Source organism: Balaenoptera acutorostrata, chromosome 9 (assembly GCF_949987535.1).
Source record: "Balaenoptera acutorostrata chromosome 9, mBalAcu1.1, whole genome shotgun sequence".
NCBI lineage: Eukaryota > Metazoa > Chordata > Mammalia > Artiodactyla > Balaenopteridae > Balaenoptera > Balaenoptera acutorostrata.
Window position 1 is genome coordinate 57,851,533 of NC_080072.1, and position 25,432 is coordinate 57,876,964.

Here is a 25,432-nt window from a genome sequence, read left to right on the forward strand (position 1 = left end):
AAATGACTCAAGAATAGGAAAAGTAGGCAAAGTTCCAGGGCTGACCTTATCTCGCACACAAGATGAGGGTCAGAACTGAGCAAAAAGGGTGAAGAATCCCAGAGCCCTGACTCCACGCTGGCGTGCAGGGTGGGCCTCAACTTGAAGGTAGAGTCCAATGGCCTTTGCAGAGTTCAGAATCCTATGCAGAACTGTACACAACTGGATGTTTAATCATAATCAAGAGCTTCAGAGGTCCAAGGTGACCTTACCACAAAATTCAAAGTCCTGATTCTACCTTTAGCCAAAAATTAGAGTTACATTGGGCTTTGGAATCTGGTCTGGGACCAATTCAACAATAATTTATTACCCTCCTTCACTAGAGATAATTAGAAATACTCAAAGAACAAAAAAAGGGGAGCATCTCATGGGATGTCTGGGGAACTATCCAAAGCTTCTGGTGTTGAGGAGTTGGGATGAGACACTCTCATTTCTAACAGTCTGTGGGTTTGGCAGGTACATTAGACTTTATGCTGGCTGGCTGGCTGGGACGGTGTGGGGGAGTGTCTGGTATATAAGGGAAAGTAGGAAGGAGGATCAAGGCTTAGAATGAAAAGAAGAGGGTCAGGTTTCTCCCTGTCTCCCTTTCCTCCTCCAGAGGGTCTGGACTTTGCTGCAGGTCAGGGCTGAAGCCTGTTCCAGGACAACGCAAAAATGTCTGTGGGGATTTTACAGAGTTCATGTCCCAACTCAAAGCCTACTCTCAGGGTGACAAGACCCAGCTGTAGACAAAAAAACAACAAGTAAACAAAAGATTGAGGAGGAAGGTCTGATATTTCAGGGTTATTTAGAATACCAATTTTTTTTTTAAGGCATGAGGATTTCAGATCTGGCTGGAAACTGGTCTGGATGTTTATTTTCCCCACTGTCTCTGGAAAAAAAGGGTGGGTGATTCAGAGAGCAGCCTCCGCCTCTGGGCTGGGGCCCGGATCAGTCTCCACTCTGTTCTTCTTTCCTCCAGGGACCTGTGTAAGCCTGGGGAGAAGCTGCCTATCACCTCCCACATTTGCTCTAAGCTTCCAACAAGGGTCTCCCAGAGGAGTGAGAGATCTGACGTCAGTTAAAAAAAAAACCCAGAAAACAAAAGGTAGGGGAGGGAACAAGGGAGGCCAAGTTCCTCCCAGGAATGAGAAGAGAGAAAGGGTCAGGTCTCCTAGAAAGGCCTCTCTCCTCCCCACCGCCCTACACTCCCAGCTTCTCCCCGGCACTCCCACTCACTGGGTCGGGGTAGTGGGGGAAGGGACCAAGGTCACCAGAAGGCACCTGAGTGGACTGCCTGTCTCTACCACGGCCCTCCCTGCTGTGAGAAGTCCAGCTGGAATAAGGGGTCCTGACCTTTAAGGCACCAATCATTCTCTCTGGAGGGGAAGGAGCTGTTTGAAGACCCTGATAACATTCCTCCACTGGAGGTTGAAGATTTCCCCAAACGCATACCTGTGCGTATAGTTTCATCCTGGAAGGGAACCAGGACTTAAAATAATTCTGCTATTGAGTTACTGGGGAAATTCACGGATGACTAGAAGTGTAAATATTCACAGAATATTTAAAGTAGGGGGCAGTCTCACCCAAAATTTTAGTAGAGAAAAGGTGGGGAACAGATAAAGAACAGTCGGTTGGAACTCTGGGAGGTCATCTTTCCATAGAGTTAGTCATGCAACTACTGTGAAATTCCTGCCAGGGAGTTCAAGAAGGGAAAAAGCTACAATAATAGACAGGATATGGAGGAGGCTCTGGCCTTAATTTCAAAATCTTCAAGAGTTGCAAACGGGGCTCTGGTGACCTAAACTCCCTGAGATTTAGTTCACAGTAGTTTGTTGGCTACTCTGAGATGGATCATGTTATCTTGATGATTTAGCCGTCCGAGATTAATATTAACGTATAGACAGCACTTTACTTTCCAAATGTTTAGTTCTCAGTGATATATCAACTTCTTGCTTCTCCTCCTTGCTGGCTATTTTGTGATTTACAAGCAGCCACAATAAACAGGTCTGTGAAAAGGGGTTCGGATAAATGAGAAGGAGTTAGAGCATACAGCCCTAGAATGGAGTTAAAAGCCTTGGATTCTAGATCCGGCAACACTGCTTTCTGGCAATGTCAGTGCCTTTAAACTTTAGCTTCCTTATTTGTGCAACAGGAATAGTGCTAGCGGCCCTGCCTAGCTTATTTTGTTTCTTTATATGCAAAGGAGACTGCATAAGTGTTTTGTAGACTGTAAAGTTCTCTAAAAACACCAGATACTTAAATCATATCCTCTTCATCTTGACCTACAGATATAAAAATCATCATTTTCACCAAAAGCACGACACGGAAAACGGAGAAACAAGCAGCTACTGTTCACATTGTGCGCCTATACATTTTCCCAGCTTCCTCCCAACCCCTCTGCAAGGGAGCGTCACCTCCATTTTACAGATAATAACACCTCAAAGAGATACAGTTACTAATTCAACATCCTAGAGCAAATAAACAGCAGCAGCTAGGGTGCCTTTCAGAGTGCATGTTCTAGCAAGGGGCTGTGCAGGTCCTGGACCAGCTACTGAATAGAGGGAAGAGGGAGGGGATGAGTGGGAAGGAGAAGCCCTCAGCTTAGAGGATTCAAAGGGGTGAGGGCTTTCCTAACAGTGGATGGCTCCTGAGCCCATGAATCATTCATCCATGCTCTGTGCTGGGAGCTGCTTCTTTTTAGGTGTGGTACATCTGGTCAGGGACAGCTGCCCACGACGGGGCCACAAATGTGAGGACTTGGACCCGCCTGCTCGTAAACACAGTTCAGAGCAGCTTTCTGCCCCCTGACTTGGGGGACTGAAGGCTATTTTGATTCCCAGAGGAAGGCGGGGTACTTACTGTTGCCTGTGCGTACATGTACACACCCCCCCCAAACAAACAACAAGCAAACTCCATGTATGTGATATGAAATCTTGATATTCATTCTTAGAATTGCTTTTCCTTTCTGAGCATCGTGCCTGGTTTCCTTTTGGAAAGAGTTCTCTATCAGGAGGCTGTTTCTTCCACCCTTGTGTTGATATTCAAACTCAACGTGTCACTCCTGGTCTGGTCTTGATCCTAGACAGGTTTTATCCTAGGCATTTTTGGCTGGAATACGTGAGGAATTGGAGAGTGGCATCAGAAAGAAGAAGCTGGGGGTGGCAAGAAGGATTGAAAAAAGACTCCATCTGCTATAGAACCGCTTCCAGCTTCAAGTGAAAAACACAAGTTTTTTTTACGGGTCCCATCACAACTCTTTTTTAAAAAAAGAAAGGAAAAAAGGAGTATCTGCTTGAAGGAAGCTCCCCATGGGAAGAAATGTCTACAGGACCAACAGCAAGCAGGGGTATGGACTGCACAGCTCCAGGATATACCTCTACATAGAATACAATGTGAATATTCCTTCGGGAAATATGAAACTTGAGGGGCTGCCAGTGGTCTAAGGTCTGCATCAATGAACCCATAGAGAAGCAGAATTATTGAGTGAAAAGAGGATTTTCTCTCTATTTGAAGAAAGGAAACTAAGACCTCAATCAAGTGACTTGTTCACATCATCCCAGAGTTGTGATGTGAGTTCAGGCTTCCTCGTCCCCAGCCTACAGACTCACCAATCCAGCTTAATGGCTGGATTAAAGCTCTAGAAGTTACTAAATTCTTGGAATATTCGAGCCCAAGGATTTCAGCAATATGGGTTGGTGAGGAGGGAAACCTGAGCCAGCTGTAGAACTCTGGTGGAAGGGGTCAAGGAGTGCTTCCAATCTAATACATGGTGTCCAAGGGGCAAAAATATCGGGTCTTGGTTCTGGCAGATTTTCATATTCCAGGAGGTCCAGGACAAAGAGACAGCATATTATAATGCAAAGTCAGACCTGGGTTAGACTAGAATCCTGGCTCCATCATTTTCTAGCTGTGACCTTGAGTCAAAATTGTTGCTACCTCAAAGGATTACTATGAATTTTTAGTAAGAATTCATGTAAAGTCCCTATTTTACATAGAGTAGATGCTCAATACACAGCTCCTATAATTTCCTTTTGTGGCCACTGAGGGTTAGATATCAGTACAGGATGCTCCTCACATAAGGCAGGTGCCGACGCTAACACCCAGGTGATCGGATTGTTCTCAACAAGCTTCAGCAAAAGGAGAGCAGCGTTGTATTTAGGAAGAATCTCAGGCAGATGAGAGTTGGATAGCCCATCTGAACCCAGCCAAGGCTGGGTTCAGAGAAGAGTTGTAGTCCTGGAGTGTTAGGCAGGGAAGAAATAGCACTCAGTTTCTTTATTTGAAAAAAATGGAAACAGTTGATAAAACTGGTTAAATGAAATAAAGTACTTAAGCAAAAGTAGGTAGTCAAATGTTAACTTCCTTCCTGCTTTTCCTCAGATCCTGATTCTCAGTGAAAAGAAACACTGACTTGGGTGATTAATCTCTCATTCCTTACCTGAGGGTTTTATAGATATAATATATATACTTTCAAGACAGCTTCTAAATTAAAACATAACCTATTATGTGGTTGAATCTTTTTACATACCAGATTCTCCTATGAGAGGGAAGAAAAGGTCATTTGTCTTCATCACAAAGATCTCACAAAAAATCCTAAACCTCTATCAGAGACAAATAATACCCTTGCTCTGGTAATTAAACCACTAGACATCTAATAAAATAATCCCTTAAAAAAGAAGTTAAAAGTTAAAGGGAGTATATTGTTTAATAGACAAAGCTGTTGAAAAATACTGACTTGATTATTTGTCACCCCCTTAACACTTCCCCTCCTTTTCTTCCCTCACTGAGCTGGTGGTGCATGGGCTGGTGCCTCCATCCTTGGTGATGCCTCTGTTACAGAATTTCCCTGCGACTGTCTGGTTATGTCTGTCCCCTCCACTAGACTATGATGCCTGAGGGCTGGAACTCTATGGTTCATCTTTATAGTCTGTAGCCTCAGTGATTATGACAGGGACTCTCATAGAATGAGTGCTCCATAAAGATTTGACGAATGAATGAGTAAATGAACAATGTGTGAATGAACAAATAAATATTCCCACCAAAGAAAGCAAGCCCAGATGATGTAGTTCTACATATTTGAACATGAATTATACTTAAATTCTATATAGTAAAAGTAGGGATTCAGACAATAACTATTCTTTAAATATGTGATTTTTAAAAAAGATATTTGCACCAAGAGTAATTTTTGCTATATCTCAAGGATATGTTTTTCTTGGTAGGCACAACTCTAATCCCACAAGAGAATAGTTCACTTAAAAGCAATTTGCTTTCTGGTTCCTCCTCCACCCCATTATACCTATTTCCTAAAAAGCTGACGTATTCCTTGGACTTATTTCTCACATTTATGAAAGCTTTGAGACTAGAGGGTCTATGGGTTCTTTCTCCCACTTTTAAAAAATTCCTTTCTTATTTTCTTCTTTGTTTTTGCATGAGTATTTTATTTCTTTATCAGGAATAAAATAAAATGAAAAACATAAACAAAATCCATAAAGCCTAAAATAACAAAGATTTTGGGGGGAAAACAAAAAATTCCGCACAGGAAGCAAAAATTATACCAAAGAACTTAAGAGTAAGATGGGGGCTCATAATCATTCCTCAAGGAAGATCACATAATTCCTAGGGCAGGACATCTAGTCCAGGCACAATCAGCTACATAATTTGCAGAGCTCAGTACAAACTGAAAATGCAGGGCTCCATGATCAAAAATTAAGAACTTCAACACAAGTAAGTGGAAAGGTATCTTGTGTTCATGGATTTGAAGAATTTACATTGTTAAAATGCCCATACTATCCAAAACCATCTATACATTCAGTGCAATTCCTATCAAGATTCCAATGGCATTTTTTACAGAAATAGAAAAAACAATCCTAAAATTCATATGAAACCGCGAAAGATGCCAAATAGCCAAAGCAATTTGGAGAAAGAAGAACAAAGTTGGAGGCATCACACTCCCTGATGTCAAAGTATATTACAAAGCTATAGTAATCAAAACAGTATGGTACCGGCACAAAAACAGACACATAGACCAAAGGAACAGAACAGAGAGTGCCAATATATGGTCAATATTTGACAAGGGAGCCAAAAATACTCAAAGGAGAAAAGTCTTTTCAAAAAACTGTGTTGGGGGACTTCCCTGATGTTCCAGTGGGTAGGACTCCACACTCCCAATGCAGGGGGCCTGGGTTCAATCCCTGGTTGGGGAACTAGATCCCGCATGCATGCCGCAACTAAGAGTCCCCATGCTGCAACTAAGAAGTCTGCATGCTGCAACTAAAAGATCCCGCATGCTACAACTAAGACCCAGTGGAGCCTAAATAAATAAAATAAATAGATAAATAAATTTAAAAAATTGTGTTGGGAAAACTGGATATTCACATGCAAAAGAATGGAATTAAAACCCTATCTTGGTACAGCCACTATGGAGAACAGTATGGAGGTTCCTTAAAAACTAAAAAAAGAACTACCATGCGACCCAGCAATCCCACTACTGGGCATATACCCTGAGAAGACCATAACTCAAAAAGAGTCATGTACCACAATGTTCACTGCAGCTCTATTTACAACAGCCAGGACATGGAAGCAACCTAAGTGTCCACTGACAGATGAATGGATAAAGAAGATGTGGCACATATATACAATGGAATATTACTCAGCCATAAAAAGAAATGAAATTGAGTTATGTGTAGTGAGGTGGATGGACCTACAGTCTGTCATACAGAGTGAAGTAAGTTAGAAAGAGAAAAACAAATACCGTATGCTAACACATATATATGGAATCTAAAGAAAAAAAATGGTTATGAAGAACCTAGGGGCAGGACAGGAATAAAGATGCAGATGTAGAGAATGGACTTGAGGACACGGGGAGGGGGAAGGGTAAGCTGGGACAAAGTGAGAGAGTGGCAATGGACTTATATATACTACCAAAATAGATAGCTAGTGGGAAGCAGCTATATAGCACAGGGAGATCAGCTCAGTGCTTTGTGACCACCTAGAGGGGTGGGATAGGGAGGGTGGGAGGGAAGCACAAGAGGGAGGGGATATGGGGATATATGTACATGTATAGCTGATTCACTTTGTTATAAAGCAGAAACTAACACACCATTGTAAAGCAATTATACTCCAATAAAGGTGTTAAAATAAATAAAAAACAAACAAACAAACAAACAAAAACCCTATCTTAGGACTTCCTTGGTGGTGCAGTGGTTAAAAGTCTGCCTGCCGATGCAGGGGACATGGGCTCGAGCCCTGGCCAGGAAGATTCCACATGCTGCGGAGCTACTAAGTCTGCACGCCACAACTACTGAGCCTGCACTCTAGAGCCTGCAAGCCACAACTACTGAGCCTGTGTGCCACAACTACTGAAGCCCATGAGCCTAGAGCCCGTGTTCCGCAACAAGAGAAGCCACCACAATGAGAAGCCTGTGCACTGCAACAAAGAGTAGCCCCCACTCACCACAACTAGAGAAAGCCCGCGTGCAGCAACAAAGACCCAATGCAGCCAAAAATAAAACAACAACAACAAAAAAGAAACAAAAAACCCTATCTTACACGATGCATAAAAATTAACTTGAAATGGATAAAAGATGTAAGACCTGAAACCATAAAAATCCTAAAAGAAAACACAGAGGAAAAGTTCTTTGACACTGGTCTTGGCAACGATTGTTTGGATATGACACCAAAAGCACAAGCAAGAAAGGCAAAAGTAAATAAGTGGGACTACATTAAACTAAAAAGCTTCTGCACAGCAAAAGAAACAATCAATAAAATGAAAAGGCAACCTAAGGAATGGGAGAAAATATTTGCAAACTTCATATCTGATAAGGGATTAATATCAAAAATATATAAGGAACTCATATAACTCAATAGCAAAAACTCAAATAACCTGATTAAAGAATGGACAAAGAACCTGAATAGACCTTTTTCCAAAGAAGATATTCAAATGGCAAACAGCTACCTGAAAAGGTGCTCAACATCACTAATCATACCATCAGGGAAATGTAAATCAAATCAAAACCACAGTGAGATATCACTTCACACCTGTTAAATGGCTATTGTCAAAAAGCTATGAGGTAAGTGCAAGCAGAGATGTGGAGAAAAGGGAACCCTTGTGCACTGTAGGTGGGAATATAAATTGGTACAGCCACTATGCAAAACAGTATGGAGTTTACTCAAAAAATTAAAAATAGGGCTTCCCTGGTGGCGCAGTGGTTGAGAATCTGCCTGCCAATGCAGGGGACACGGGTTCGAGCCCTGGTCTGGGAGGATCCCACATGCCGTGGAGCAACTGGGCCCGTGAGCCACAATTGCTGAGCCTGCACGTCTGGAGCCTGTGCTCCGCAACAAGAGAGGCCGCGATAGTAAGAGGCCCGTGCACTGTGGTGAAGAGTGGCCCCCACTTGCCGCAACTGGAGAAAGCCCTCACACAGAAACGAAGACCCAACACAGCCATAAATTAATTAATTAATTAATTAATTAATTTAAAAAAAAATTAAAAATAGAACTACCATAAGACCCAGCAATTCCACTTCTGGATATATCACTGAAGGAATTGAAATTACTATCTGGAAGAGATATCTGCTCCCTCATGTTCATTTCAGCATTACTTACAGTAGGCATGACATGGAAACAACCCAAAGGTCCATGAAGAATGAATGGATAAAGAAAATGTGACTATATATTAAAAAAAATCGCATTATATATACACACACACACACACACACACACACACACACATTCTATAGACACATACACACACACATATATATATATAGTGTGTGTGTGTGTGTGTGTATATAAATAAAATTCAGCCATAAAATGAAGGTAATCTCGCCATTTGTGACAACATGGATGAACCTTCAGGCCACTACGCTAACTGAAATAAGTCAGACAGAGAAGGACAAAAACTGTACAGTCTCATTTATATGCAGAATCTAAAATAACCAGACTCATAGAAACAGAGAATAGATTGGTGGTTTTCAGGGGCAAGGGTGGGGCAGGGGAAATGCATAAGGATCAAAGGTGTATAAACTTCCAGTTATAAAATGAATAAGTCCTAGGGATGTAATATACAGCATGGTGACTATAGTTAACAATGCTGTAACAAATGTATACTTGAAAGTTGCTAAGAGAGTAGATCTTAAAAGTGCCCATTACACACGCACTCCGCCACACATACATCTTGTTTATTCATTAATGGACATTTGGGTTGTGTCCACATTTTGGTTATTATGAATAGCGTTTCTATGAACATTCGTCTATAAATTTTTGTGTGAACATGTTTTCATTTCTCTTGAGTATATGCCTAGGAGTGGAATTGCTGGATCATAGGTTTAAGGTTTTAAAAAACTGACACACTGTGTGCTACAGTAGCTGTACCATTTGACTTTCCCACCAGCAATGTATGAGGTGGGAGGTATGAGCAATGTATGTTTCTCCACATTCTTGCCAACTTTTTTTATTGTCCGTATTTTGATTACAGCCATGCTAGTGGGTGTGAAGTGCTAGTGGTATTGCTTTGCATCTTCCTAATGATTAACGATGTTCAACATCTTTTCATGGGCTTACTGGTCATTTGTACATCTTCTCTGGAGAAATGTCTATTCAGATCCTTTGCCCATTTTTAAATGAGGTCATTTGTCTTTTTCTTGTTGTTATTGAGTTGTAAGAATTCTTTTTAGATTCTAGATACTAGACCCTCATCAGATATGATTTGGAAATAATTCCTCCCATTCTGTAGGAGGAATCTCTTAAAACTATTGATTCCTCAGCCCTAAGCCAGATCTACTGAATTAGTACCTGCAAGTTAGATAAAAGTTTTTAGGGTGATTCTGATGAGCCACCAGGTTTGTGGACAAATAATCCAGACCAGAGCTTCTCAAACTTTAACGTGCATATAAATCGCCTAGGGGTCTTAATAAAATGTGGATTCTGAGGGAAATAGAAAAATTCACTAGAATACCACAGTAATAATGGTTGTAAACATGATCCACTGATAAATGCTAAAATTAGTGCGCAAAAGTTTAAGGAGAAATTGGATATTTGCACATGATTAAAGTATTTCCTCCAAACTATTTATTAATTACAAAAGCAAAGATAGTAGCTTTATAGTGGAGGAACTTGGCAGATACTACCTTAATCAAGTGGTCAAGGTTAACATGACCAGTAATAAGACATATTGACACCAGGCGCCCCCTGATACAACGTGCAGAGAAAGGCACGTCACCTCTGTGGTAGTCTCCCCAAAACTTCAATCTAATCATGAGAAAACACCAAATGGAGGGACATTCTACAGAATACCTAACCAGTACTCTTTAAAAGTGTCAAGGTCAAACAAGACAAAACAGACTGAGGAACTGTCATCACAGATTGGAGGAGCCCTGGAGACAGAACCACCAAATCTAATGTGCTATCCTGGATTGAATCCTGAACAGAATAAAGACACTGGTGAAAAACAGGTGAAATCCCAATACACTGTAGTTAATAGTACTGCGCCAATCAATGTTAACTGCTCAGTTTTGACCACTATACCTGGTTAAGCAAGATGTTAACATCAGGGAAAGCTGAATGAAAGATATATGGGAACTTGCTGTACAATTTTTGCAACTCTTCTGTAAGTCTAACATTATTTCAGAATAAGACGTCTTAAAGATATGCAGATTCTGATGCTGTAAGTCTGGGCGGAAGTCGTCTGCATTTATAACAAGTTCCCAGGAGAGGTTGACGCTGCTGGTCCACAAACCCCACTCTGAGCAGCAAGAATCTAAACCAGTGGTTCTCAGACTTAACTGTGCATCAGATCACCTGGCAGGCTGATTAAAACACAGATTGCTGGGCTCCACGCCCAGAGTTTCTGATTCAGTAAGTCTGGAGTGGGGCCCAAGAATTTGCATTTCTAACAGATTCCCAGATGAGGATGATGTTGCTGATGAGCTAGGAATGGTTTTTGTTTTTAAAGGGCTGTAAAAAATTTAGAAAATAGGTATATGAATCAGAGACTGTATGAGGCCTTCATTTATGTACAGAAAACGGATGTTGAGCCCCAGACCCTTGCTACTTAGAATGACGTTTTTAAAAGACACTAATGCCTAGGTCCCACCCCTGAGGTTCTTAGTTAACTGATTTGATATGGGTCCTTGGCATCAGCATTTAAAAAATGTTCCTCTACTTCTGATATGTAACCAGGTTAAGGAAAATACTAATTTAGGCTCTCCATCCGCCTCAAAAAAGCCCTACTCCTCAATCATCCCAGAGTTGAGGATGAGCCCCAACAAATGTCAAAGAGCATTTCTGCAATTTAAAACGTATTTTTAAAAGTTGAGCTACTGTTTTTTTTGAAGGTTAACAAAACCCAACACAAATCAGAATTTCCCTCTCTTGACTGTCCCTTCCCAAGTAAACATAATGAACACTGGATTATACATCAATAATAATCACAAGGGATCCCAAACCTCCCCCTGCTAAAAAAAAGTGGCAAGGATAACTGTGCAGGATGGTCTGAAATAGATGGCAGGAACGGACAGAGATGGATCAGAGAAGGGATAAAGGTGTGAGTTGCCCTATGGGATGGCTGACAGTTAACAGGGCACAGAGAGCTAGAGAGTTGAGGGAAGGGGAGAAAGGTGCAGACCTGAGAAATGTGGTGGCATGGAGGTACTTGAAGAAACACCATCAAGTACCTTGAGCTTCATCATAACCCCAACATATCTGTTTCCCACTTGAGCATATTTAGTGCTAGGAGACCCTCTAATATTTGGCTAACCCCTTCACACTCTTACCCTTTGCCTATTACTCCTCTGCCACAGAGGAAAGCCTTTGCTACAGGTTGTTCTCCTGGTTCAAGGAATGTGAAGGCCATCATCCTAGCCCCAACTTCCCAGCCCTTCCCAGAAAGCGCCTGGCCCCTTCTGAGAAAGATCTGTGTTTGTTCCCATACCTGTGCTCTCCTCAGCCTGATTGAAGCCACAGATCTGGCAGATGCTCTGGACCCACTTATTCATGTCCTCCTCCGTCTCGGCCACCAGGTAAAAGGTGCGCTCGCTGGTCTTGATGTCAAACACAAAACTATCCTGCAGCTCCTTCTTGTTGAAGGTCAGGCCTGCATCCACCTGCTCGCAGAAGTTCAGGTTGATGATGCGCAGGGGCTTCTTGGAGTGATCATTCTTGTAGTATTCCAGAACATCTGGGTCACCGCTCATCCGCCCACTCCGCAGGATAAACCAGCGTTTCTTCCAGGCCTGAACAGGAAGGAGTAAGAAGAGGGGGGAAAGTCATTAGTTACTTCAAAGCTTTTCACAGGTCCTCAGAGGTCACCAGGTTAAGGGTGGGGACTGTTGCACCTGCAGGCTGAGCATGGCCTCTTATCTCCCTTTCATATTTCCCCAGAGTTTCAAAAATGAAGGATGACTTTAGAATGCATGTTAGTGCAGCATTTCACTATGGAAACAGGGTCTTATCACTATGAGATGAGATGTGGCATTCCCACTTTTTAGATCAGGAAGTCTGATGAGGACTAAAACACTTGAGAGCAATTATTCCATTAAGCTAGAATACAGACTCAGACTCACCTTTTAGCCAGGGTGGAACTTGCAAAACTGTAACATCTCAGTTTATGGATGGGGTCCCCCAATAAGACATGGTGAGTTGAAGCAACAATGTCACACACAGCAAGTAGCAGAGAAACAAGTTTCCTAACTTTCAGTACACTGTGCTTTTTACCAAATCATGATGCCTTGGAAGAATCACATAGAAACCCTTCTAAAACTTCTCTGAAGCACATACCTTCAGGATTTCCCCGTCTCATTCACTGCTATATCCCTAGTACTTATAACAGAGCCCTGCACACACTAAGTATTCAATATACATTATTGAATGAATAAACTCCTTACATCCTGTCATACTATAGAATTTAACACTTGATTACATATTCCCTTATGTTGTCTTCTACATTCCACCTCTTCAATGAGACTGAGTAATCTGTGAGCAGACACCACACAAAGTGGTAAAAAGACATCACATATAAAATAGAGCCTTGGGTTGAATCTATGCTTTACCACTGACTTAATGTGTGATTTTTAGATAAAGTTATTTACTTCTTTGGATCTTGCTTCATCTATAGAATGAGAATCAACATCACCACCACCTGTCCTACCTACCTTATAGGGTTTATACTATGCAAACACACACAAAGCACTATGTATACAACCCTAAAGCACTGCAAATGCCAAGGATCAGACTGTCATCACAATTCGTTACATCCTACTGGGACCTTCACTCTGTTAATCCTGCCACCTTGCACTCTCACCTTCTGTCCCTGTCCTCACTTCCTTCCCTACCTAACTTGCTCCTGTGATCCATCATTATCATCATTCCCTTGTTTTTTTTCTCCATTCCTCTCCTTTATCTGGGAAACCACAACCCCTGGCTAAGTCTAATGCTCATCCTACTCTGCCTGTTCCCATTCAGCTGTATGTAGTTGGAGAAAATCATACAACTACGTTGGCTGCTCTCACTTTAAATTCAAGTGAGCCCTTAGGCTGCCTGACAGTCCTACTACATTTACCTGGTCCATGATTTTCTCTTGCTCTTTGGCAACAGTCTTTGAACTTCTCTCTCTTTATTTTTTAATTTTATTTTAAAAATTTATTTATTTATTTATTTGGCTGCATTGGGTCCTCGTTGCTGCACGCGGGCTTTCTCTAGTTGCGGCGAGCGGGGGCTACTCTTCGTTGCGGTGTGCGGGCTTCTCATTGAGGTGGCTTCTCTTGTTGTGGAGCACAGGCTCTAGGTGTGCGGGCTCAGTAGTTGTGGCTCGTGGGCTCTAGAGCGCAGGCTCAGTAGTTGTTGAGCACGGGCTTAGTTGCTCCTTGGCATGTGGGATCTTCCCGGACCAGGGCTCAAACCCGTGTCCCCTGCATTGGCAGGCAGGTTCTTAACCTCTGCGCCACCAGGGAAGTCCCGAACTTCCCTCTCTTTAAACCTCCAGCACCTCTACTCTTTGGTATGAGAAAATACAAGCAAGCAAAAGAGAATCTACGCATGTTCCATCACCAAATTCACCAATCTGTCTGCATTTGTAGCAAAGTAGTTTGTTACTAGGGAGCATGGACAGTTCACCCAGGCTAAGGCCAACCTTCTTCCACTTGAGCATCCCCTCTCACCTACATGTGGACATCATTGTATCTCTGGATTCACTGCATTCTCCCTCCCTCCTAGGATCATTCCCATCAGGACCCCAACTTCTCCCAACTAAGAAAAAAAATGAAAAGCTTGACTTGATCCCACATTCCCTTCCAACTATGGCCCAGTTTTCTGCTCCTCTGTACAGTAAAACCTCAAAGAGTTTTCTATAGTACTAATCATTGTTTCCTCTCCTCCCATTCTTTTCTTGGAAGCAATCTAATCAGGCTTCCCCCAGCTCCCCCCACCCCCTACTAAAATAACTCAACAGAGGTCTTAAAGACTTCAATGCTGCTAAAGCAACATTTGCATTTCACTTGATCTCTCAGCAACATCTGATAACAGTTTATTATTCCGTTCTCTTTGAAGCACTTTCTTCACTTGGCTTCAGTGCTCACTCTCAATTTTCCTATCTCCCTGGCCTCTCTTTTTCAGTCTCCAGTGCTGGTTCCTTCTCATTTCCCTGATCTCTAAATGTTGGAATGCCCCAGTGCTCAGTTCTCAGACTCTTCTCTTTCTACACCCACTTCCTAGGTTATTTTATTCCATTTTACAGCTTTGCAAGCCATCTAACTGCTGCAATTCCTAAATTTATATCTCCAGCCCAGACCGGTCTATTGAACTCTAGAGTCTTATATTCAACTCCTCACTAAAAGGCATCTCAAACTTAAGGTGCTCAAAACTGAGCTCTTGATATCCTCCAAGCCTGTTCTTCCTGCAATCTTTCCCATCTCAGTTACAAGCAGCTCCAGCCTTCCAGTTGCTCAGACCAAAAATCTTGATGTCATCATCAACTCCTTTCTTTCCCATTCCACATCTAACCCAACAGCAAATCCGGTTGGTCCAAACAGCTCAAAATACATCTACGACCCGGTCACTTCTCCACACCTCCACTGTTAACTCACTTGATTGAGTCCACCATTTGGTCGTCTTCCTGCTTCTATGCTTTCATCCTGCAATCTATTCTCAACACGGATGCTGATGCAAATCAGAGCATGCCACTTCTCTGCACCAAGTCTCCACTGGCTTTCTGTCTCACTCTGAGTAAAAGCCAAAGTCCTCACAATGGCCAGCGGGCCTAGTATGACAGTCTCTCATCCCACAACTCTCACCTTACCTCCTGCCACTCTCCACCTTGCCCATTCTGCTCTTGCCACACTGGCCACACAATCCTGCCTCGGGGTCTTTGCTCTGGTTGTTCCCTTTGCCTGGAATACTCCTGTCCCAGACAGTCCCATTGCTTATTTTTTCCTTCAAGTCACTATTCAAGTGTCACATTACTGAACAGACTGTTTTCCTGACCACCCAACCCTCACACTCTCCCGCTTACTCTGCTATACTGACCTCACTAGCACTTACACCACCTAAAACACCACATTTTTGTTGATTCTACCCACCTCCCAGAATGTAAACTCCAAGAGGGCAGGGATTGGTTCTTTTTATCCCATGCTGCATCCTCAGTGTTTAGAATAGTGCCTGGCACATAGGTGGTTATCAATAAGTAGGTACTGGATTAATTAATGAATCATTTTCTTACATGAACTCCTTACAGAATCTAGAAGGTCATGGGGATATAACTGGTGCCTGATGAGCCTTGGTGGAAGTGAAGATTAAGGTATAGGATAGAGCTGAGGAAATAAATATAAGTACCATCTACTATAGTCACCTAAAATCTTGCCCAGGCCACTACTTACAGAACTCTGTGTGCATCTGTGTGTGTGCGTGCATGCATATAATGAAAGTGTGTGGGTAGCAAGGTGCATTTTTAAAAGGTATTGAAGCTTGTGTTTCAGTTGATGTATCCCCCTTTAGTGCTTGTCTCTGTAGAAAGAGCTGCTTTCAAATCACTGGTGTGCAGGTGCAAGCATAAACACACACACAGACACTCTCATAAACAAGAAAAAGGTGTTTGCTACAGATAACATCGGAGCCTGTCAGGTTCCGCTTGCAAGAAGTGGTGCAGGCTGATAAATGGCTGCCTACAAAATGCTGATAAATTTATGACAGAGCAGGCAAAGTCATCTAGTCTAGTTCCAAATTCACATTGCTCTTCTGCCACAACACTCTCTGCTCCAACTTCACGTATGTGTTCTTGGGGGAACCATACAATTCAGAACTAAGTATAAGCAACTCCAAAGAGTCTAGCTCCAAAGACAACTTCTCTGATCCCCTCAGCTGAAATGGACCTCTATTTCCTCTGAACCATCATAACACTTTTAATGTACTTTTCACGTCATGTCAATTTTTTTTTCACAACATATTACAGATATTTTAGTATTTGTTGTTTCTTCCCAAGTAGACGATGAATAAAATCTCCTCCTATTCCTCTTTCAATCTTCATGGTAGGCATTTACTAAGCAAGGCTCTTTATCACCGAACCTCTCTTATCTCCCTGGCCTCATTTATGTTTCCTTCCTGCCATCCATCTATCCATCCAACAAATATTTATTTAGTGCTTACTATGCTACAGGCATCATCCTAGATGCTGAGGATACAGCATGAATTCCTGGTCTTACAGAAATTAGAGGTGCATAACAGGTTACTTATTATTCTCCAAATGTGCCACATAATTGCATGACTTCATGTCTGTGCACAAGCTGACGTTTCTTCCTAGAATGCCTTTCACCTCACCTCATCTATCTGGAAAATTCCTATATTTTCTTAGTGCCAGGTTAAATATCACTTCTCCTGGAAGGCCTTTACTAACTTCCCATAGAGCTGGTGCTTCTGTCTCTTGTTCCCTTAACAACCTGTGCTTTCTGTGGCATTTCTTCACTCCTCTTTGACATTTCAATTGCTCATATGTCTTCCTCCCCTTTAAGCTCCGAGCATCTTGATGTTAGGGTACTGTGTGGCCAACAGTTACTTGGCAGAGTACTTAGCCTATATGGGAACTCAGTAAAGATCTGTTGACTTTTTTTTTCATTCAATCAGTGTATTCATTTATTCAAACTAATAAACGCAATTTAAAAAGTTAAGTAAGCTTTCACAGTAGGAAGTAGGAAAGGAGGACAAAAAAGAGGATTACAGAAAAGAGAATAAGATAAAGGTATGTTGTGGATTCTCTATGACGTGAGTTTTTCAGCATTTGTTCCCTTCATTTTGATGAGTGCAGGACCCTGTAATAAATATTTATAAAGGAGTCTGGGCACTTCAGCTTGAAAGTACCCATTGATATAGAAATGAAAAATTACTGCTGGAGCACTGACACATAATTCAAGGAGAATACAGGAACTTGAGTCCTGAATATGTTCTTAAGGGGAAAGCTTCTTCAGGACTGTTCTTACATCTGTACAAAATCTCCTACAAAAATTAACTCAAAATGGATCAAGGACTTAAATGTAAAATACAAGCAGAATTCAGCAAGATATAAAAAGAATTATATAACATGACCAAGTGGAGTTTATTCCAAAGACGTAAAATTGATTCAATATTAAAAAAATCAATCAATGTAATCAACCACAGTAATAAGCTAAAGGAGAAAAACCACATGGTCCTATCAATTAATGCAGAAAAAACATATGACACATTTCAACACCCATTCATGATAAAAACTCAAAAAAATAGGAAGAGAGGGGGAACTTCCTCAATCTGATAAAGAGCATCAACAAAAGACCAACACCAACATTACACTTCATATTGAAAGGCTGAATGCTTTCCCCCTAAGATCAGGAACAAGGCAAGGATGTCTGCTTTCAGCACTCTTATTCAACATAGTGCTGAAGTTCTAGTCAGGGAAATAAAGCAAGAAATGGATATAAAAGGCATACAGATTGATGGATTTAGAGAGCATTATGCTAAGTGAAATAAGTCAGAGAAAGACAAATACTGCACGGTGTCACTTATGTGTGGAATCTAAAATAAAACAAACTAGTGAATATAACACAAAGGAAACAGACTCACAGATATAGAGAACAAACTAGTGGTTACCAGTTGGGAGAGGGAAGGGGGTAGGGGCAAGATAGGTGGCAGGGATTAAGAGGTACAAACTATTACATATAAAATAAATAAGCTACAAGGATATATTGTACAACACAGTGAGTGTAGCCAATATTTTATAATAACTATAAATGGAGCATAACCTTTAAAAATTGTGAAGCATTATGTTGTACACCTGTATCTTATATAATACTGTACATTAACTGTATCTCAATTTTTAAAAAGGCATACAGATTGAAAAGGAAGAAAAAAATTGTCCCTATTTGGATGACATGATTGTCCACATAGAAAATCCCAAGGAATTTAGGAAAAAACTCCTGGGACAAATAAGTGTGTCTGGCAAAGTCACAAAATACAGGAGTACCTCATTGTATTGCACGTTGCTTTATTATGCTTTGTGGACATTGCATATTATACAAATTGAAGGTTTATGGCAACCCTCTGTCAAGCAAATCTACTGGCACCATTTTTGCAACAGCATTTGCTCACTTTGTGTCTCTGTGTCACGTTTTGGTAATTCTTGCACTATTTCAAACTTTTTCATTATGATTATATTTGTTATGGTGATCTGTGATCAGTGATCTGATGAAGGCTCAGATGATGGTTAGCATTTTTTAGTAATATTTTTAAATTAAGGTATTACATAGTGTTTTAGACATAATGCTATTGCACAGTAATAGACTACAGTATGGTGTAAACATAACCTTTATATACACCAGGAAACCAAAAAGTTCATATGACTCGCTTTATTGCAGTATTTGCTTTACTGTGGTGGTCTGGAATTAAACTTGCAATATCTCCAAGATATGCCTGACAAGATGAACATACAAAAATTGATTTGCTCCTGTATACTAGCAAATAAACACGTGGGCATAGAAAATAAAAACACAATGCCATTTATAATCACTTTTTTAAAAATGAAAGAGGTGTGAATCTAACAAAACATGTTCAGGACATGTATGCTGAAAACTATACAATGCTGATAAAAGAAATTTTAAAAAACCTAAATGGAGAGGCCCACCATGTTCATGGATTGGAAGACACAACATAGTACATCTCTCCAAATTGATGTTCAGATTTAACACAATTTCTATCAAAATCCCAGCAAGAGTTTTTATGAATGTAGACAAAATTATTCTAAAACATATATGGAAAGGCAAAGAAAGTACAATAGCTAAAACAACTTTGAAAAAGAAAAGTGGGGAAAAAAGTCCACTAGATTTCAATAATTATTGTATAGCTACAGAAATCAAGACCATGTGATACTGGCAGAGGGACATACACATAGGAACAATGGAATAAAACAGGAAACCCAGAAATAGACCTACACAAATATGCTCAACTGATTTCTGACAAGGTGAAAAAGCAATTCAGTGGAGGAAAGATGGCCTTTTCAACAAATGGTGCTGAAGCAACTGGGCATCCACAGAGGGGGAAAAATAAACATCAATCTAAGCCTCACACCTTATACAAAAACGAACTCCAAATGAATCATGGACTTAAATGTAAAGCTATAAAACATTTAGAAAAAATTGGAGGAAATCTTTGGGATCTAGGGCTAGGCGAAGAGTTCTTAGACTAGACACCAAAACCATAATCCATAAAAGGAAAAATTTATAAATTAGACTTCATTGAAATTCAAAACTTTTGCTCTGCAAAAGACGGTTAAGAGGCTAAAAAGATAAGCTACAGAGTGGGAGAAAATATTTGCCAACCACATATTTGACAAAGGAGAGTATGGAGAACATATAAAGAACTCCCAACACTCAACAGTTTAAAAAGGGAAACAATCCAATTAGGACATGGGCAAAAGACATGAAGAGACATTTCACTGAAGAGCATATGCAGATAGCAAATAAGCACATGAAAAGGTGTTCAATATCATTAGCCATTCGGAAAACACAAAACCACAAAGAGATATTATCACAGACCTATCAGAATGGTTAAAAAAGAAAAATTGTAACAATGCAAAATGCTGGCAATGAGGCAGAGAAAATGGGTCACTCAAACATTGCTGGTGAGACTCTAAAAGGATATAGCCACTCTGGAAAACAGTTTGGCAGCTTCTTAAAAAACTAAACATGCAACTGCTGTATGACTCAACAATTGTACTCCTGGGCATTTATCCCAGAGAAATGACGATTCATATTCATACGAAAACTTGTAAATGAATGTTTATGTAAGTTTTATTTACAATAGTTCCAAACGGGAACAATCCAGATGTCCTTCAATGGGTAAGTGGTAAATAAACTGTGGTACTTCCATACCATAGAACACTACTCAGCAATAAAAAAAGGAACAAAGTATTGACACATGCAAAATCCTGAATGAATCTCCAGAGAATTATGCTGAATTTTGTCAGAGCCAATCCCAGAAGGTTACATAATGTGTGATCCCACTTATAGAGCATTCTTGAAATGACAGAATTTAGGAATCAACACGTGATTCCAACAGACAACAGATTAGTGGTTGTCAGTGGTTAAGGAGAGGGTTGGACTGGGATAGAAGTGGGTGTGGCTATAGGAGAGCAGTATGAAAGATCCTTGTGGTGATGGAAATGTTCTGGATCTTGACTGTAACAATACCAACATCTTTGTTGTGATACTGTAGCACAGTTTTGGAAGATGTTACCACTGGGGGGAAACTGGTAGAGGGTACTTGGGATCTCTATTATTTTTATGACTACATGTGTATCCAAAATTATCTCAAAATAAAAAGTTTAATTAAAAAACACTTATCCACAAGAGAATTAGAAAGTTCATAGAAGAGAAGTAAAGATCATGGCGAGAAAGGTTCATAGATGGCGAATGATTATAACCAGACCCAGTTGTCCTCAATCTTTCCCACTCAGGGATGGAGATGGACTCTTAAGGAATCACATGAAAATATAAATAAACTTTAGAGTTCAGACCCCTGAGCACGAGGGCACAAAATGGAGTGAACTAAGAGTCACCAGAATGTTTAAACCTACCGAGCTACCTGTCAGCTCTAGGAAATCTTCACTGTAATAGCAGACATGAGTCTCTGCCTTGGGGAAACAAACAAATAAATAAGGTGCCAGCCAGCTTCTCCTATTTTTCTGTGTAGTAGCCAGCCTCCAAGATAGCCCCTAATGAATCCATTTCCCAGTGTAGCCTTATGTAGTCTCCTCTCATTCAGAATAAGGATGAACAATAGGATACTGCATAAATGAAAGTGTGTGACTTCCAAGGATAAGGCATAAAAGACACTGCAGCTTCTTTCTTGTTCTCCTTTGGATCAGCTGCCATGTTGTAAGGACACTCAAACAGTACTAAGGAGGAATGCACAAGGTGAAGAACTAAGGCCTCCTGACAGCTATTAAAAAGAGCCATTCTTAGAAGCAGATCCGTCAGCCCCAGTCAAGATGACTGCAGCTATCGGCACTTTTTTTTTTTTTTATAGGCACTTTTGACTGCAATTTCATGAGAGACACTGAGCCAAATCCACCAAACAAAATTTCTCCTAAATTGCTGAATCACAGAAACCACATGAAATAATAAACATTTATTGCTCTTTTAAGCCAGTAAGCTTTGGGGTAATTTGTTATCCTGCAATAAATAACTAATACATTTTACTTTCCACTACCAGGGCCATTTGGGTGTAACCAACACTAGCCACTAGGAGGAAAGCCTTGTCTATTTAGAAGACTAAAAGCAGAGGCTAAAAGATAGACTAATAGGCCAATGGAACAGAAGAATCCTGAAACAGACCCTTACATACATCATCACTAGATTTAAGAAAAAGGTGATATGGCAGTACTATGGAGAAAAAAAACGTGTCCTTTTGATAAGTGGCACTAGGTAAATTCAATAACCATGGGAAAAGAAAGATTCTTGATCCTTATGTCACGCCACATGTGAAAATTAATTTCAGATCATTATAAACCCAAATGTGAAAGATAAAGCAATAAAGTATTTAGAGGAAAACAAAGGAAAATATGTTTCTGACTTTGGGGTAAGCAATGATTTCCCGAATACGCAAAAGGTACTAAGACAACAGAAAAAGTAATCAATTATACTACATTAAACTTAATTTCTGGTTATCAAAAGGCACCGTTAACAGGCTGAAAAACCAAGCCAAGAAAGTGAGAAGAGATATTTGCAATACATACATCCAATGAAGGACTCATATTCAGAACACATAAAAAAAAGTCTATAAATTAGCAAGAATAAGACCACTCAATAGAAAAACAGGCAAAAGTTTAAATAGACACTACACAAAAGAAGATACCCAAATGGCGATAAACATGTAAACAGATCTCAACTTCATTACTCATTAGGAAAATGCAAATCAATAACACTAAGACAACCACCAGAATGGTTCCAATGAAAAAGACTGACAATAGTAAGTTTGCGGAAGGATGTGGAAAAACTCTCACACCCTGTTAGTAGGCATGTGAGTTGGTATAATCACTTTGGAAAACTATGGCAGTGTTTACTAAAACTGAACATACTCAAACCTCAGGACCTTGTGTCTACTCCTAGGTACTTACCTCAAATAACTGTGTACATATATTCACCAAAATACATGTAAAAGTATGTTTCCTGCAACACCATTCATAACAGCCCATATCACACCTGCCTTTTTGCACTCCTATTTCAAGTGCTTGTTACCTATAGTCTGGGCTGTTTGCATAGCTTCCTAACCAGTTATCCTAAATTAATACTTATAAATGATTCCAGTTTAATCTTCCGATCAGAGCAAAACTCTGATCGTGTCATTCCCCTTCACTACCCAAAAATTTAATGGCTCCCTATCACCTGCATAGCAATGTCCAAATCCTATGGCTTAGTTTTCTTTTTATTAAAATAAAATGAATTATTTTCAGTGTGGTAAAACATAACATAAAATTTACCATTTTAACCATTTTAAGTGTACAGTTCTGTGGCATTAAGTATATTCACACTGTTGTAGAGCCATCAACACTATCCATCTCCAGAACTTTTTCATCTTTCCCAACTGAAATTCTGTATCCATTAAACATTAACTCCCCATTCCTCCCTATACCCAGTCCCTGAAAACCACTATTAGACTTTCTGTATCTTTGAATTTGACTACTCATATATGTGGAATCACACAATATATGTCCTTTTGTGACTGGCTTATTTCACTTAGCCTAGTTGACTTATTTCACTTCATGCCTAATTCCTGGTATAACCCAGCCAGGCAGAAGAAACACTATTAATTCAGATCAACAAAAACTCAAACCAAGGAGCACAAATGCAGAGAAATAAGGAGAACAGAATGAGACAGATGATGCAAGAGTGTGATAAGCAAAGCTTGAGATTAGGGCGAAAAGACCCAAATTATAGTCCTAGTTCTTGCTCTACAACCTTGGACAAATTTAACATCTCCTAAGCCTTAATAACCAAATATATAAAAGGGAAAATAACAAAGCTAATAATACTGATTTGAGAATTAAGTACAATTATTAAGTGTGAGAGCAGCTAGGACCAAACTCTGCATGACACATGTCAAGAACATAGTTATTGACTTTAAAGCAGCCCAAGGACATTCTGAGATCATGTAACTGGCAAAAGAGTTATCATTATGAAAGATCCCCAGATTTCCAATTCATAGTTTTTTCACCATTAAAGAGGCATTATTTTGTCCTTTGTCTTACCGCATACCACACATCAGCAACTCCTCTGAATTCTGGTTAAAGGTATCAGGATTCTTCCAGTCTCTCAGATTCAAAATCATCTACTTCCAATTCAACTCTTCTTGCTATTTCACTGTTCATGACGAATCAATGAGCTCCTTCTATAGTATTCAGTAAAACAAGCGCAAATTCTGCTAAATGCTTTGAGGGATAAAGAAAGAAGGCAAGACCCAAACTTTCCTTTCAACTTACAATGCTTACAACAATTCAGGGAGATAAGACATGAACACATATCCCTAAAATAAAAAGCAGATTTTTATAAGCACCATAATAGGGACACAATATGCTATTAGACCACTGAAGCAGAGAATCAAACCTTTAGGGATGGGCAGGAGAGGGGGAGAGAGAGAGAGCAACAAAGAGAAATGAACATGAATGAATATGAACAGTGAAGAAGGTAGGGTTTGATATACAGTTTTAGGAAAGAAGGAGGAAAGGTCAGTTCTTATAGAGCACATAGTATGATCAAGACCTGGGTATGGGAAAATATGACAGGTTCAGAGAATGTGGAACAGTCTTTGTTGAATGTGGAAAAGAAAGAGGAAAGGAAGAGTCTGGTGGTCCTGGAAAGCCAACACCATCCTAAGAATTTTTAATCTTTTCTTTACTGATAATGGAGAGCCACTGAAGAGAACAGATTAGCAAAGAAATGATAGTTATCGCTGTGCCCTTAACTGGCAGAATGAGGAAGACCAACCAGAGAAAGGAAACATAAGAGGCAGGAAAACTAAGAAGCTGTTGCAATGCTCTGCAACAGTGAGAGATGATGGCAGGGAGACAGAGCACAGAAGACAATGCAAGTCACTTTACTCAACAACGGGGCTTAAAGAAGTACAGGGCATAAGGGCCAACCCTCAAGAAAGTTAGAACCTTCCACTTGTGTCTATGATTAACAGAACGCCACCACCTTCTCTGATGAAACAGAAGTGACTGTTTTCCTTTTGTACCCAAATCCAGTAAAACAAAACAAAACAAAACAAAAAAACCGTTTCACAACCACCCAGACCACAGACATGCACCATGGGTACATATGGCCCGGAAGTTGCATCATTCTTGCTTTGAGTGGAGAGTGCATATCCCTCATGAACCTGTCTCTGTTCTTTGGGTTATATACCAAGGTCTCCAAGCATGTAGAATGCAGACATGACTTCTTCCTATTGCTCTTGACACCTAGAAAACTTAGGTGGACCCCAGTTCAGCTTTACACTGGCCAGATCACACGGGAGTGCTGTGCTCAGTTCTGGTGGTGTAAAGGGTCTTGAAATCCAGTGGTACCAGGATTTAGGGAGGTTTTGCCCGGAGTCATGACTGTCGTGTTCTGAGATATAAGGGGCTAATGCACAGAAGAACGATTTGATTTATTTTGGGTGATCCCACATACTAAAGCTGAACTAGGGCCAGCAGGGGCATGCTACAGAAAAGCAGAGTTTTGGCTCAGTGTAAGTACGAATTTTCTAAAAGAGTGGTCCAAAGCACGTCCTTTGGAAACTGAAGAACTACTCAGCGTCGGAGATACTAAAGAGGAGTTAGCCTAGAGCAGGGGTTAGCAAACTTTCTCTGTATAGAGCAGAGAGCAAATATTTTAAGCCTCTCAGACCCTACAGTCTCTCACAG

General features: G+C 40.5%; 1 protein-coding gene across 2 annotated transcripts in view; it reads right to left on the minus strand.

Moving 5' to 3' along the window:
• The window catches only part of GAB2 (GRB2 associated binding protein 2), a 174,787-nt gene that overhangs the window by 40,626 nt on the left and 108,729 nt on the right, over positions 1-25,432 (minus strand). For both annotated transcript variants that reach the window (XM_057552088.1, XM_007187594.3), the window contains exon 2: positions 11,954-12,254. In XM_057552088.1, coding sequence (XP_057408071.1) covers positions 11,954-12,254 — 301 coding nt within the window. The remainder of the gene's footprint in view (positions 1-11,953; positions 12,255-25,432) is intronic.